The 14,565-nt window shown below is 48.0% G+C and overlaps 1 protein-coding gene and 2 non-coding genes across 3 annotated transcripts; all 3 read right to left on the bottom strand.

The window, feature by feature from the left end:
• Positions 1-8,428: 8,428 nt before the first annotated feature.
• On the bottom strand, positions 8,429-8,510 carry TRNAS-AGA (transfer RNA serine (anticodon AGA)). Its single transcript has one exon. It is a non-coding gene; the product is annotated as a tRNA-Ser (tRNA).
• A 2,229-nt stretch (positions 8,511-10,739) lies between these two features.
• Positions 10,740-10,821, bottom strand: TRNAS-AGA (transfer RNA serine (anticodon AGA)). Its single transcript has one exon. It is a non-coding gene; the product is annotated as a tRNA-Ser (tRNA).
• Positions 10,822-12,059: 1,238 nt separating this feature from the next.
• LOC123125424 (probable purine permease 5) lies at positions 12,060-14,093 on the bottom strand. Its single transcript, XM_044545919.1, has 2 exons — positions 13,832-14,093; positions 12,060-13,394 (listed from the first exon to the last, which is right to left on the bottom strand). Exons 1-2 carry the CDS (start codon positions 13,893-13,895, stop codon positions 12,199-12,201), a joined length of 1,260 nt encoding a protein of 419 aa, XP_044401854.1. The 5' UTR covers positions 13,896-14,093; the 3' UTR covers positions 12,060-12,198.
• Between the last annotated feature and the right edge of the window lie 472 nt (positions 14,094-14,565).

The raw sequence follows: 14,565 nt of genomic DNA on the forward strand, positions 1-14,565 counted from the left end.
ACGAAGGTGATCATGCCGCGCCTCGAAGATGGAGATCAAAGGCGCAAGATGATATTGGCCATATCATGTCACTTTATGATTTGCATGTGATGTTTGTCATGTTTACATCTTATTTGCTTAGAACGACGGTAGCATAAATAAGATGATCCCTCACTAAAATTTCAAGAGATGTGTTCCCCCTAACTGTGCACCGTTGCGAAGGTTCGTTGTTTCGAAGCACCACGTGACGATCGGGTGTGATAGATTCTAACGTTCGCATACAACGGGTGTTGACGAGCCTAGCATGTACAGACATGGCCTCGGAACACAAGCAAAACACTTAGGTTGACTTGACGAGCCTAGCATGTACAGACATGGCCTCGGAACACAAGAGACCGAAAGGTCGAACATGAGTCGTATAGTAGATATGATCAACATGGAGATGTTCACCGATGATGACTAGTCCGTCTCACGTGATGACCGGACACGGCCTAGTCGATTCGGATCATGTATCACTTAGATGACTAGAGGGATGTCTATCTAGGTGAGAGTTCATTAAATAATCAGATGAACTTAATTATCATGAACATAGTCAAAAGGTCTTTGCAAATAATGTCGTAGCTTATGCTTTAATTCTACTAAGATATGTTCCTAGAGAATTTAGTTGAAAGTTGATAGTAGCAATTATGCGGACTGGGTCCGTAAACTGAGGATTGTCCTCATTGCTGCACAGAAGGCTTATGTCCTTAATGCACCGCTCGGTGTGCTGAACCTCGAGCGTCGTCTGTAGATGTTACGAAACATCTGACATACACGTTTTGATGACTACGTGATAGTTCAGTGTGTGATGCTAACGGTTTAAAATTGTGGCACCAAAGACGGTTTTGAAACGTCGCAGAATATATGAGATGTTCCAAAGACTGAAATTGGGATTTCAGACTAATGCCCATGTCAAGAGGTATGAGACCTCTGACAAGTTTCTTAAGCCTGCAAACTAAGGGAGAAAAGCTCAATCGTTGGGCATGTGCTCAGATTGTCTGAGTACTACAATCACTTGAATCGAGTGGGAGTTAATCTTCCAGATGAGATAGTGATGGTTCTCCATAGTCACTGCCACCAAGCTATTAGAGCTTCGTGATGAACTATAACATATCAGGGATAGACATGATGATCCTTGAGCAACTCGCGATATTTGACACCGCGAAAGTAGAAATCAAGAAGGAGCATCAATTGTTGATGGTTAGTAAAACCACTAGTTTCTAGAAGGGCAAGAAGGGATACTTCATGAAACAGCAAATCAGTTGCTGCTCTAGTGAAGAAACCCAAGGTTGAACCCAAACCCGAGACTAAGTGCTTCTGAAATGAGGGGAACGGTCACTGAAGCAGAACTACCCTAGATACTTCGTAGATGAGAAGGCTGGCAAGGTTGACAGAAGTATATTGGATATACATTATATTAATGTGTACTTTACTAGTATTCCTAGTAGCACCAGGGTATTAAATACCGGTTCGGTTGCTAAGTGTTAGTAACTCGAAATAAAAGCTGCGGAATAAACGGAGACTAGCTAAAGGTGAGATGACGATATGTGTTGGAAGTGTTTCCAAGGTTGATGTGATCAAGCATCGCATGCTCCCTCTACCATCGAGATTGGTGTTAAACCTGAATAATTATTATTTGGTGTTTGCGTTGAGCATAGACATGATTGGATTATGTTTATCGCAATACGGTTATTCATTAAAGGAGAATAATGGTTACTCTGTCTATTTGAATAATACCTTCAATGGTCTTGCACCTAAAATGAATGGTTTATTGAATCTCGGTCGTAGTGATACACATGTTCATGCCAAAAGATATAAGATAGTAATGATAGTACCACATACTTGTGGCACTGCCACTTGAGTCATATTGGTATAAAACGCATGAAGAAGCTCCATGTTGATGGATCTTTGGACTCACTCGTTTTTGAAAAGATTGAGACATGCGAACCATGTCTATTAGTATATATGCATGAAGAAAGTCCATACAGATGGATCATTTGGACTCACTTGATTTTGAATCACTTGAGACATGCAAATCATACCACATGGGCAAGATGACTGAAAGGCCTCGTTTTCAGTAAGATGAAACAAGAGAGCAACTTGTTGGAAGTAATACATTTGATGTGTGCAGTCCAATGAGTGCTGAGGCACGCAGTGGATATCGTTATGTTTTTACTTCACAGATGATTTGAGTAGATGCTGAGAATATTTACTTGATGAAACACAAGTCTGAATTATTGAAAGGTTCAAGTAATTTCAGTGTGAAGTTGAAGATCGTCGTGACAAGAGGATAAAATGTCTGTGATATGATCATAGAGATGAATATCTGAGTTACGAGTTTGGCACACAATTAAGAAATTGTGGAAATTGTTTCACGACTAATACCGCCTGGAACACCATATTGTGATGGTGTGTCCAAACATCATAACTGCACCCTATTGGATATGGTGCATACCATGATGTCTCTTATCGAATTACAACTATCGTTTATGGGTTAGGCATTAGAGACAATTGCATTCACTTTAAATAGGGCACCACGCAATTCCGTTGAGACGACACCATATGAACTATGGTTTAGAGAAACCTAAGCTGTCGTTTCTTAGAAGTTTGGGGTTGCGACGCTTATGTGAAAAAGTTTCAGGCTGATAAGCTCGAACCCAAAGCGGATAAATGCATCTTCATAGAATACCCAAAACAGTTGGGTATACTTCCTATTTCATATCTGGAAGCAAAAGTGATTGTTTCTAGAAACGGGTCCTTTCTCGAGGAAAAGTTTCTCTCGAAAGAATTGAGTGGGAGGATGGTGGAGACTTGATGAGGTCATTGAACCGTCACTTCAACTAATGTGTAGCAGGGCACAGGAAGTTGTTCCTGTGGCACCTACACCAATTGAAGTGGAAGCTTATGATAGTGATCATGAAACTTCAGATCAAGTCACTACCAAACCTCATAGGACGACAAGGATGCGTACAACTTCAGAGTGGTACGTAATCCTGTCTTGGAAGTCATGTTGCTAGACAACAATGAACCTACGAGCTATGGAGAAGCGATGGTGGGCCCGGATTCCGACGAATGGCTTGAGGCCATAAAATCCGAGAGGATCCATGTATGAAAACAAAGTATAGACTTTGAAAGAACTACTTGATGGTCGTAAGGCTGTTGGGTACAGATGGATTTTAAAGGGAAGACAGACAATGATGGTAAGTGTCACCATTAAGAAAGCTCGACTTGTCGTTAAGATGTTTTCCGGCAAGTTTAAGGAGTTGACTGCGATGAGACTTTCTCACTCGTAGCGATGCTAAGAGTCTGTTAGAATTATATTAGCAGTTACTGCATTATTTATGAAATCTTGCAGACAGGATGTCAAAACATTGTTTCCTCGACGATTTTCTCGAGGAAAGGTTGTATGTGATACAACCAGAAGGTTTTGTCAATCCTGAAAGATGCTAACAAGTATGCAAAGCTCCAGCAATCCATCTAAGGATTGGAGTAAGCATCTCGGAGTTGGAATGAACGCTTTGATGAGATGATCAAAGATTTTGGGTTTATACAAGGTTCATGAGAAACTTGTATTTCCAAAGAAGTGAGTGGGAGCACTATAGAATTTTTGATGAGTATATGTTGTTAACATATTGTTGATCAGAAATGATGTAGAATTTTTGGAAAGCATCCAGGGTTATTTGAAAAGTGTTTTTTAATGGAAAACCTGGATTAAGCTACTTGAACATTGAGCATCAAGATCTATAAGGATAGATCAAAAACGCTTAATAGTACTTTCAAATGAATACATACCGTGACAAGATTTTGAAGGAGTTCAAAATAGATCAGCAAAGAAGGAGTTCTTGAAGGAAATATGCCCTAGAGGCAATAATAAAGTTATTATTTATTTCCTTATATCATGATAAATGTTTATTATTCATGCTAGAATTGTATTAACCGGAAACATAATACATGTGTGAATACATAGACAAACAGAGTGTCACTAGTATGCCTCTACTTGACTAGCTCGTTAATCAAAGATGGTTATGTTTCCTAGCCATAGACATAAGTTGTCATTTGATTAACGAGATCACCTCATTAGGAGAATGACGTGATTGACTTGACCCATTCCGTTAGCTTAGCACCCGATCGTTTAGTATGTTGCTATTGCTTTCTTCATAACTTATACATGTTCCTCTGACTATGAGATTATGCAACTCCCGTTTACCGGAGGAACACTTTGTGTGCTACCAAACGTCACAACGTAAATGGGTGATTATAAAGGTGCTCTACGGGTGTCTCCAAAGGTACTTGTTGGGTTGGCGTATTTCGAGATTAGGATTTGTCACTCCGATTGTCGGAGAGGTATCTCTGGGCCCACTCGGTAATGCACATCACTATAAGCCTTGCAAGCATTGTGACTAATGAGTTAGTTGCGGGATGATGTGTTACGGAACGAGTAAAGAGACTTGCCGGTAACGAGATTGAACTAGGTATCGAGATACCGACGATCGAATCTCGGGCAAGTAACATACCGATGACAAAGGGAACAACGTATGTTGTTATGCGGTCTGACCGATAAAGATCTTCGTAGAATATGTGGGAGCCAATATGGGCATCCAGGTCCCGCTATTGGTTATTGACCGGAGACGTGTCTCGGTCATGTCTACATAGTTCTCGAACCCGTAGGGTCCGCACGCTTAAAGTTACGATGACAGTTTTATTATGAGTTTATGTATGTTGATGTACCGAAGGAGTTCGGAGTCCCGGATGAGATTGGGGACATGACGAGGAGTCTCGAAATGGTCGAGACGTAAAGATTGATATATTGGACGACTATATTCGGACTTCGGAAAGGTTCCGAGTGATTCGGGTATTTTTCGGAGTACCGGAGAGTTACGGGAATACGTATTGAGCCTTATTGGGCCATACGGGAAAGAAGGAAAAGGGCCTCAAGGGTGGCCGCACCCCTCCCCTTGGTCTGGTCCGAATTGGACTAGGGAAGGGGGTGCCCCCTTCCTTCCTTCTCTTTTTCCCTTCCTCTTTTCCTATTCCATATGGGAGGTGGAATCCTACTAGGACTAGGGAGTCCTAGTAGGACTCCACACTTGGTGCGCCCCCTCCTAGGGCCGGCCTCCTCCTCCCTTGCTCCTTTATATACGGGGGCAAGGGGGCACCCCAGAGACACAACAATTGATCCTTGAGATCTCTTAGCCGTGTGCGGTGCCCCCCTCCACCATATTACACCTCGATAATACCGTTGCGGAGCTTAGGCGAAGCCCTGCGTCGGTGGAACATCATCATCGTCACCACGCCATCGTGCTGACGAAACTCTCCCTCAACACTCGGCTGGATCGGAGTTCGAGGGACGTCATCGAGCTAAACGTGTGTAGAACTCGGAGGTGCCGTACGTTCGGTACTTGATCGGTCGGATCGTGAAGACGTACGACTACATCAACCGCGTTGTGATAACTCTTCCGCTGTCGGTCTACGAGGGTACGTGGACAACACTCTCCCCTCTCGTTGTTATGCATCACCATGATCTTGCGTGTGCGTAGGAAATTTTTTGAAATTACTACGTTCCCCAACAGTTCTTTGTTGTGTTACAAGGTGTGAGTATTGAGTAAGACTCAAGACCTGACCACGGCAGAAGAGAGAGAAAGGACGAAGGTCGTCCCCTATGCTTTAGACGTAGGCTCTACAGTATGCTATGCTGTGTACCGCACCTGAAGTGTGCCTTGCCATGAGTTAGTCAAGGGGTACAATAGTGATGCGGGAATGGATCACATGACAGCGGTCGAACTTATCCTTAATATCTAGTGAACTAAGGATTTTCTCGATTATGGAGGTGAACTTTGAGTGTTAATCACATGGTGATGTGAACTAGATTATTGACTCTAGTGCAAGTGGGAGACTGTTGGAAATATGCCCTAGAGGCAATAATAAAATGGTTATTATTGTATTTCCTTGTTCATGATAATTGTCTGTTGTTCATGCTATAATTGTATTAACTGGAAACCGTAATACGTGTGTGAATACATAGACCACAACATGTCCCTAGTAAGCCTCTAGTTGACTAGCTCGTTGATCAATAGATGGTTGTGGTTTCCTAACCATGGACCTTGGATGTCATTGATAACGGGATCACATCATTAGGAGAATGATGTGATGGACAAGACCCAATCCTAAGCATAGCACAAGATCGTGTAGTTCGTTTGCTAGAGCTTTTCTAATGTCAAGTATCATTTCCTTAGACCATGAGATTGTGCAACTCCCGGATACCGTAGGAATGCTTTGGGTGTACCAAACGTCACAACGTAACTGGGTGGCTATAAAGGTGCACTACAGGTATCTCCGAAAGTGTCTGTTGGGTTGGCACGAATCGAGACTGGGATTTGTCACTCCATATGACGGAGAGGTATCTCTAGGCCCACTCGGTAATGCATCATCATAATGAGCTCAATGTGACTAAGGAGTTAGCCACGGGATCATGCGTTACGATACGAGTAAAGTGACTTGCCGGTAACGAGATTGAACAAGGTATTGGGATACTGACGATCGAATCTCGGGCAAGTAACGTACCGATTGACAAAGGGAATTGTATACGGGATTGATTGAATCCTCGACATCGTGGTTCATCCGATGAGATCATCGTGGAACATGTGGGAGCCAACATGGGTATCCAGATCCCGCTGTTGGTTATTGACCGGAGAGTCGTCTCGGCCATGTCTGCATGTCTCCCGAACCCGTAGGGTCTACACACTTAAGGTTCGGTGACGCTAGAGTTGTAGAGATATTAGTATGCGGTTAACCGAAAGTTGTTCGGAGTCCCGGATGAGATCCCGGACGTCACGAGGAGTTCCGGAATGGTCCGGAGGTAAAGATTTATATATGGGAAGTCCTATTTTGGCCACCGGAAAATGTTCGGGATTTTTCGGTATTGTACCGGGAAGGTTCTAGAAGGTTTCGAAGTGGGGCCCACCTGCATGGGGGACCCACATGAACGTGGGTAGTGGGGACAAGGCCCCACACCCCTGGTCAAGGCGCACCAAGATCCCACCTTAGAAGGAATAAGATCATATCCCGAAGGGATAAGATCAAGATCCCTAAAAAAGGGGGATAACAATCGGTGGGGAAGGGAAATGATGGGATTTCTTTCCCCATCTTTGCCAACGCCCCAATGGACTTGGAGGGCAAGAAACCAGCCCCCTCCACCCCTATATATAGTGGGGAGGTGCATGGGAGCAGCACCCCAAGCCCTGGCGCCTCCCTCCCTCCCGTGACACCTCTTCCTCCCCGCTTGTGCTTGGCGAAGCCCTGCCGGGATCCCGCTACTTCCACCACCACGCCGTCGTGCTGCCGGATCTCCATCAACTTCTCCTCCCCCCTTGCTGGATCAAGAAGGAGGATACGTCCCCGCTCCGTACGTGTGTTGAACGCGGAGGTGCCGTCCGTTCGGCGCTAGGATCATCGGTGATTTGGATCACGACGAGTACGACTCCATCAACCCCGTTCTCTTGAACGCTTCCGCTCGCGACCTACAAGGGTATGTAGATGCACTCCTCCCCTCTCGTTGCTAGCATCTCCTAGATTGATCTTGGTGACACGTAGGAAAATTTTGAATTTCTGCTACGTTCCCCAACACTTGCGTCGTCGCCTAGACGCGCCGCCGCGACGCAGATCGGGGGAGAGCGCCCCGGGCCATGGGTACCCGCCTCACCTGATCTGGCGCGGGAAGGAAGAGAGCCTCCGCCGCCGCCATCAGCCGCCTGGGGCTTCGCCCGGCGACCTCCTCTAGCGGCGGTGGAGGGAAGGGGGAGGATGGACGTGCCCGGCGGCGGGGGCTAGGGTTTCCACCCGAGCCGCCCTAGCGGGAGGGCGACGCGGGTGCGGACGCGGGTCTAATCTATAGGTCAAACGTCAAGTCCATATTCATGTTTGATATGGCTAATGAGATGGAGCGGAATGGTTTCACAGTGAGGATTATGATATAATATGTATCACTCAAATTCACTAAACAATACTATTTTTAAGTGTTAGTACTGGTAGCAAACATCATTTAGCAAAATATTAAATTCAAGAAATCGTTCGGTTGGAGGAGTAGAATGTAATACTATCACTCAAATCATTTATCCCGCTCACAAACCAACTCAACAAACAAAAATGCAGACTACCGGCTGCATGAACTTGAGAGCCACAGCCTAGAGAGAGAGAGAGAGAGAGTAGAGTGGGTGTTTTTTATATTTTGGAAAATGCTCCCATTCGGTGGAGCTATACACCCATAGCGCCAGCCACCACGCCCGCCCATCACATGCAGAGGGCTCTCTCAACCTTAAGGCGTCTTCAACGTTGTCTTGTCGGGCTGTAGCACTAGCACCGTTAAAAAAAATTTAAACAAAAAAATGAGAGGAAAAACGACCCCAGCAAAAAGCGTGGTCGGCAGGATTCGAACCTGCGCGGGCAAAGCCCACATGATTTCTAGTCATGCCCGATAACCACTCCGGCACGACCACTGCTTGCCATTTTTGCATTTTAGTCAAGTTGGAGTAACGAACAGTTTGAATCAGTACACTCAAAAATAGAAAAAACAGGCAGTGTATTCGGTGTGTAGCAGTTCAGCCATGTTTACCGCGATTAAGCAACCACATGAGGTTATCCGAGGAGGCCGAGCACGAGCCGCCAGAGCAGTTGGCTCGACGCCGGGAATGCCGTCAGCATCGCGCCGCCCCTGTGTGCACGGAGGAGCGCCCACGAGAAGGCGGGCTTGCTGCGGTACGCCGCCCCTGAGGACGCCGAGAAAATAAGAAGTTTAGAACTTCAGAAATGAAGAAAATGGAACTTGTGAAATTCAAATATGCTGCCTGCAACTCAAAGTTAAAACTAACTTTGAATTTATAGGTCAGTAGAGCCGAGTAGAGCAGAGCCAATTGTCCTGTACTGAGGCGGAAACATCATGAGAACATGTCTAGTTGGAGCGACAAAATTAAGTTCGGTTGTCAAACTGGACTATGAGCTGCTTGCTGAAATCGGTTTGGGCAAGGCTAAAATTCATGGGAGTTCACTAATTAGATCAAACGGTTTATAGTTTCCCCAAAATGCCCCGTGGCATTCATCGCAAAACCAAAAAAAAAAAACACCGTGGCATTGCTTCAAATTGTCATCCCATGATGAAAGAGTCAATTCATCAGCGAAAATACATAGATCTCCTTTTTTTTGTTCCTAGACTACATTGCTCACCCCCAACTATTACTGCTCATACTCCACAGTGCACAGTCTACGCGTGGCAGGCAATTAACTCTGATCAATAAATTCCACAAATCTTGAAGTAGAAGAATCTAATTACTCGGGAGCCAAATCGATTCCAAAAAAAATCTTGTTTTTGAGGGTGCCAAAAAATTGAAGTACCACTTATGCTGCAATAAATCGGGAATTTCAGTGTTCCTCCTGTGCGGCTACGATCACCACTCTCAGGAGCCCATGTCATGTCACCCCTCATTCCCTCGTTATTGCAGTGGAAAGCCCGTGCAACGCAGGCTGGGCAAGGCAATTCTTTGGTACATCCACGTTGGACATGGCGAGCTCCAGAAAGAAGTCCACATAACCCCTGGGTACGTAAACCGGCAATTTTACCCCCCCCCCCCCCCCCGCGCGAGGTCTAAAACGTGGTATTTAACCCTGATCTTTTCCAAAACCATGTGAATCACCACCTAACCCTGATTATAGTGGTTTTGGCAAGTGGTTTTGCTGATGTGGCATTGTGCACCTCGTTTCGAACCTCGACCCAACTGCATCCGGCCTCCTTCCTCACCGGGTCTCGACCATCCTCCGTTGCACCACACCGAAATGACCAGGGTACTTACTTGGATTCATCGGTAGTGGTTTTCGAAGGGGTGACGACTACGGCAACCCTAGAGGCTTATGCTTGCCAGGAAGCGCTCGTTTTGGGAGAAGATCTTGTGCGGGACAAGCTATGCATGGCAACTGACTGTCTGAGAGTCATTAACGATCTTCAAGCACCTAAACAGTCATGGGACACGGCATAATTTTGAAGGATATCTTAGCTCACATGAATAGTTTTTTGGCTTCTAATTTTGGCCATGAACGACACACTTGTAATAAGGAGGCTCATAGCGAAAGAAAAATAAACAAAGGAAAAATTCAAAAAAGTTGTGAATATTTTTTGTGGCAAACATAGACAAATGTTTTCATTGCTTGCAAAGCTTCGTCATGAAATGTCATTCATGGAAGATGTTGTAAAAAAAATCGATGTTCGAAAATGCTTTTGAAAATAACCTTTTAGAGCATCGATTGTGTTTTTTTTTTGCCACAATGTTATCCGGTGATGAAACTTTGCAAGTAGTCAAAACATTTATCTGAGTTTTTTCTATTTTCTGTGATTTAATTGTTCTTCCGAGCTTACATGAACTCGGGATCAGAAACAGCCTCGTCTGGCTCATAGGCTAGCTCGAGTGGCTACTACTCTGGAAGTTGGTCATCATGTTTGGCTAGTTAATCCACCAAACAATCTTTGTATGCCCCTAAATTGAGATATAAACAAGGTGATGTTCGCCTTTCACCTAAAAAAATGTTAATCCCATTCTTATAAATTTGTGGTCGTGTTGTAGAAGCTATCCAGCTATTGTGTTGTAAAAAGGAGAGGAAAAACACATGCAAATTTAGTTTGGGTTGGTGTTTTGGGCTTTTGGCCTTTTCAAGGAAAAAAAAGAGAACAAAAAAGAGAGCGTGGTCGGCAGGATTCGAACCTGCGCGGGCAACGCCCACATGATTTCTAGTCATGCCCGATAACCACTCCGGCACGACCACCTTCTGCTATTAAACTCTGAATTGGCGCTAGAGTCCTGACAAATTATTTTTGTCTAGGCTAGTAGGAAAACGCTGGCCATAAAACAAGCAGCCTTTCCGGTTCGGTGCCAGACAGACAGGTACAACAATTAGGCCATTTCCAACGTATGTGACAGTATAAGCTATTTAAAAAGGACGTCGATAACGGTCACGGTCACACGTGTGGCATTTAAGGGGTATCTGCCGCACGCCCTGTGTGGCATCGACAAAGGCTCGCCCGCACGTCCGGGCGCACCCCGCTACAGCCCGCACGTTCGGTGTGCGCGCGATCGCCCGCATGAGCACGTCCGCGCGAGCGACCACGCAGCCCGCACGACCCGTCTCGACCGTCGCCCCTCCCCGCCTGCGAGCCACACGCCCCGCGTGTCAGTAACCACACGTCCCGCCGCGATTGCCATGGTCCGGACCCTCTTCCATGTACGTGTAACTCCAGTTGCCATGTCGCTGAAACTGCAGTTGCCATGTCACTGAACTACAGTTGCCATGTCGGACAACTACAGTTGCCATGATTGCTCAACTGCAGTTGCCATCTCAGGTCAAGTGCCGGAGCCATTTTGGGCAACTGCAGCTGTTGCCATGTATGGTCTGGTCTACTACAGTTGCCATGATTTGAAAACTTTAGGAGTTGCCACCTACTACACTAGACAGTTGCCATGTAGCACTACGAAACATGGCAAAAAAACATGTCTGGGTAAAGAGAGAGTTGCCATCTGCTTACAAGCACACTAGGGCAGTTGCCATGTACCCTGCAAAAACACATGGCAACTGATAGCTTTTGGTATGTGGGAAAGGAGATGGGCATGTGGACTACGGTGGTGTCTTTAGGAGTTGCCACCTACTAACACTAGACAGTTGCCATGTAGCGCTACAAAAATAAACGTGGCAACAAATACATGTTCAGGATAAAAGAGAGTTATCATCTGTTTACAATCACGAACAGGGCAGTTGCCATGTAACCTGCAAAAAACATGGCAACTGGGCAGTCGTGGGAGATGGGGGACAGAAGTCATGCGGGGCGTGCGGGCGCGACGACAGTTTCACCGCACGCCCCGAGTTGCAAACGCTGACATCGGAAGGAAAACAGCGTGTGGGCGAACTCCCTCACATGTCACACACGCGAGTTGTCCTACGTGACACACAAAATCAGCCCTCTCGTGCCAAGATTCGTGCAAAAGGTACTGGGTGGCGATCGAGGCGTGTGGGCGAGTTGGCTAACGCCCACACATGTGGGCGTTAGTGTTTTCGTTTAAAAAACCCAACATATCGATCGAATGTACACTTCAATTTCAACACGAATCACGAGTCAGAACTATACTTCTCTCCAGTACAACCATAGCATCAGCTCCTAATTTGATTCTGCCGCCTATGTTGTTGTGGAGACGAACCTCTCTCTCTGGCCGTCTTCTTGGCCGACGAGTGGCCGACCATGTATGACCCGAACCCCCACACGGTGATCACCAGCGACAGGATCTTGAAGGCGCTCATGGGGTCGTGGAACCACACCACCGCCGCCACGCTCGTCAGCGGCACCCTCACCGCGTTCAGCACGCCGGCCAGCACCGTCGACCCCAGGTACACCACCCCCGTCGCCCCCAGCACCCCCAGCTGGAACGTCGCCGCCGACCACCCCACCACCATCGCGTACCCCGCCGCCCCTCCCCCCGCGGCAGTGAACCCCGCGGCCTCCCGCCGCATCGCCGCGAACCCGTCTGTCGCCGCCAGCCCCGCCGACGTGAACGCGAACGCGCTCAGCGACACGGCCGCCTGCTGCTCCAGCACCACGTGGAAGCGGGTCGCGGCGGCACCGTCTCCGCCGTTGCTGAGGTGCTTGTCGAAGACGAGCTCCGAGAGCGCGAAGATGAGGCCGTGGAGCGCCGACCCGGCCACGTCCAGCGCGAACCCGAGCGCGTACTGCCGGCCCGTGATCCCCGGGTACCGGTCGGATCCCGAGTCCAGCGCGATGATCACCACGCCGGCGGTGATCACCACGATGGCGTTCAGCGTGGACAGGCCTATCCTGTTCTTCTTCCCCACGATGAGGCGGCCGAACACGGCGGAGAAGGCGAGCGACGACGCGGCGACGAGGGACGCCGTGGACGCCGGCAGGTACTCGTAGGCCCAGGCGTACATGAGGTTGTCGGCGGCGCTGAGCAGGCCGAGCAGGGCGTACCAGAAGCAGAGCCACGGCGACGGCGGCCACGTCGGCGACGCGTCGCCGAAGAGGTAGCAGGGGAGCAGGAGCAGCGCCGGGATGGGCCAGCCGGCGACGGCGGACCAGGAGAGGATCCACTTGCTCTGACCGCCGCCGTTGTAGTAGAGCCGCGAGAGCAGGCTGGCCGCCGGGAACGCCGTGAGCATCGCGCCGCCGCTGAGCGCGAGGAGCGCCCAGAAGGAGGCGGGCTTGCTGCGGTACGCCGCCGCCGAGGAGGCCATGAGCGAAGACGCTTTCTGGCGCAGCGAGACGCTTGGTCCTCCGTTGCTGGTGATCTCCGAGTCTCCGTTGCTGGTGATCTCCGAGTCCGAGCCCTCCATTGCTGCAACTCATGGCGAACATGACACATGAAGAGAAACAGCATGTTCAGCACTTCAGATTTGGCACCAGAAACCAAAAACTAACTCTTTTTTTTTCGAATAAGTAAAAACCAACACTGAATCTGTAAGATTCATTCAGTATGGCAGAGCACAGGTACAGCAGGGCCATGTACAGTACTGTTACTGTATCGAGGCAGCAGCATATTTTCAGTAAGCAAAATAACTTAGCTAAGAGGTAGCTGTCAGTTAAAATTCATTTGGCCATCCGTGCCCACGGCCAGGAACACTCGAGAGATTCCGCCGGAGACGGAGACGGAGACGAGGAGGATTGGAGAATTCAGCCCTAGGGATATAGGATGGAGCAGAGAACGAGCCACCTTAATTCTGGTCTACAAGAAAGAAATTGGACGGAAGGGGAGTGGGGAGAACCGAATCGGACCTGTGAGCGGGAGCCGGATGGCGTGGTGGCGGAGGCCATCGCCGCCGTCGCCGTCCTTCTCCATCCTCCGTCGTGGTGTGGAGCTTGGGGGCGGAACTAGACTGGAAGACAGGGACGACTCCAGCTCATCTAATTTCTGTGGGCGAGCCTTGAAGATTGATTGATCTGTACTACGACGACGATGGTAGGTGGAGTCGCAGTCGCATCGGAGCGCGCTGAACGTGGTTTCTTTGGTCCCTTCCTGCTCTAATTTTTAGGCGGATAACGCGCGAGCGTTTTTAACGTGCGTTTGGGCCTACACAACAAACCAGGATTCTCTCCTATAAAGACAAACCAGGACACTTACGTGTGCGTCAAAGAGCTAGCAAGCTCTTGAAGAAAACGTGCGTTCTGGTTACATTGATAGGCCTTTTGGAAGGAATTTTAGGGTATTATAGGGCATCTCCCCCTCAAAACGTCCTCGTACATCCGAATTGAACTGTTTGGACGTTGGTGTGGCATCCAACACGGGCTTGTATCAGTCCGAAGGATGGTCCGGGCATGTTTTGTCCCGCAAACCGGAGGGCTTTGCGGGCGTCCAGACAGCACCCACGCCCACTTCTGACCACATTGATCCACTCAAACCGCCTTTTTCCTCGCCCGCGCTTGTTCTCGCCTGATGCCAGCTACCCGAATTCATGCCGCTGTAGAGTGTGTCCTTGCACATTGAAGACGGCTCAGGACGGATGCGACCT

The sequence above is a fragment of the Triticum aestivum genome, chromosome 5D (genome assembly GCF_018294505.1).
Source record: "Triticum aestivum cultivar Chinese Spring chromosome 5D, IWGSC CS RefSeq v2.1, whole genome shotgun sequence".
NCBI classification, from domain to species: Eukaryota; Viridiplantae; Streptophyta; class Magnoliopsida; order Poales; family Poaceae; genus Triticum; species Triticum aestivum.

What these genes read in the sequence shown, in the direction of transcription:
- LOC123125424 (XM_044545919.1), bottom strand. Translation starts at nt 13,895, where the DNA reads ATGGAGAAGGACGGCGACGGCGGCGATGGCCTCCGCCACCACGCCATC. An exon ending in CATCCGGCTCCCGCTCACAG is followed by an intron (nt 13,395 to 13,831) that starts GTCCGATTCGGT and finishes CATGAGTTGCAG; the next exon opens with CAATGGAGGGCTCGGACTCG.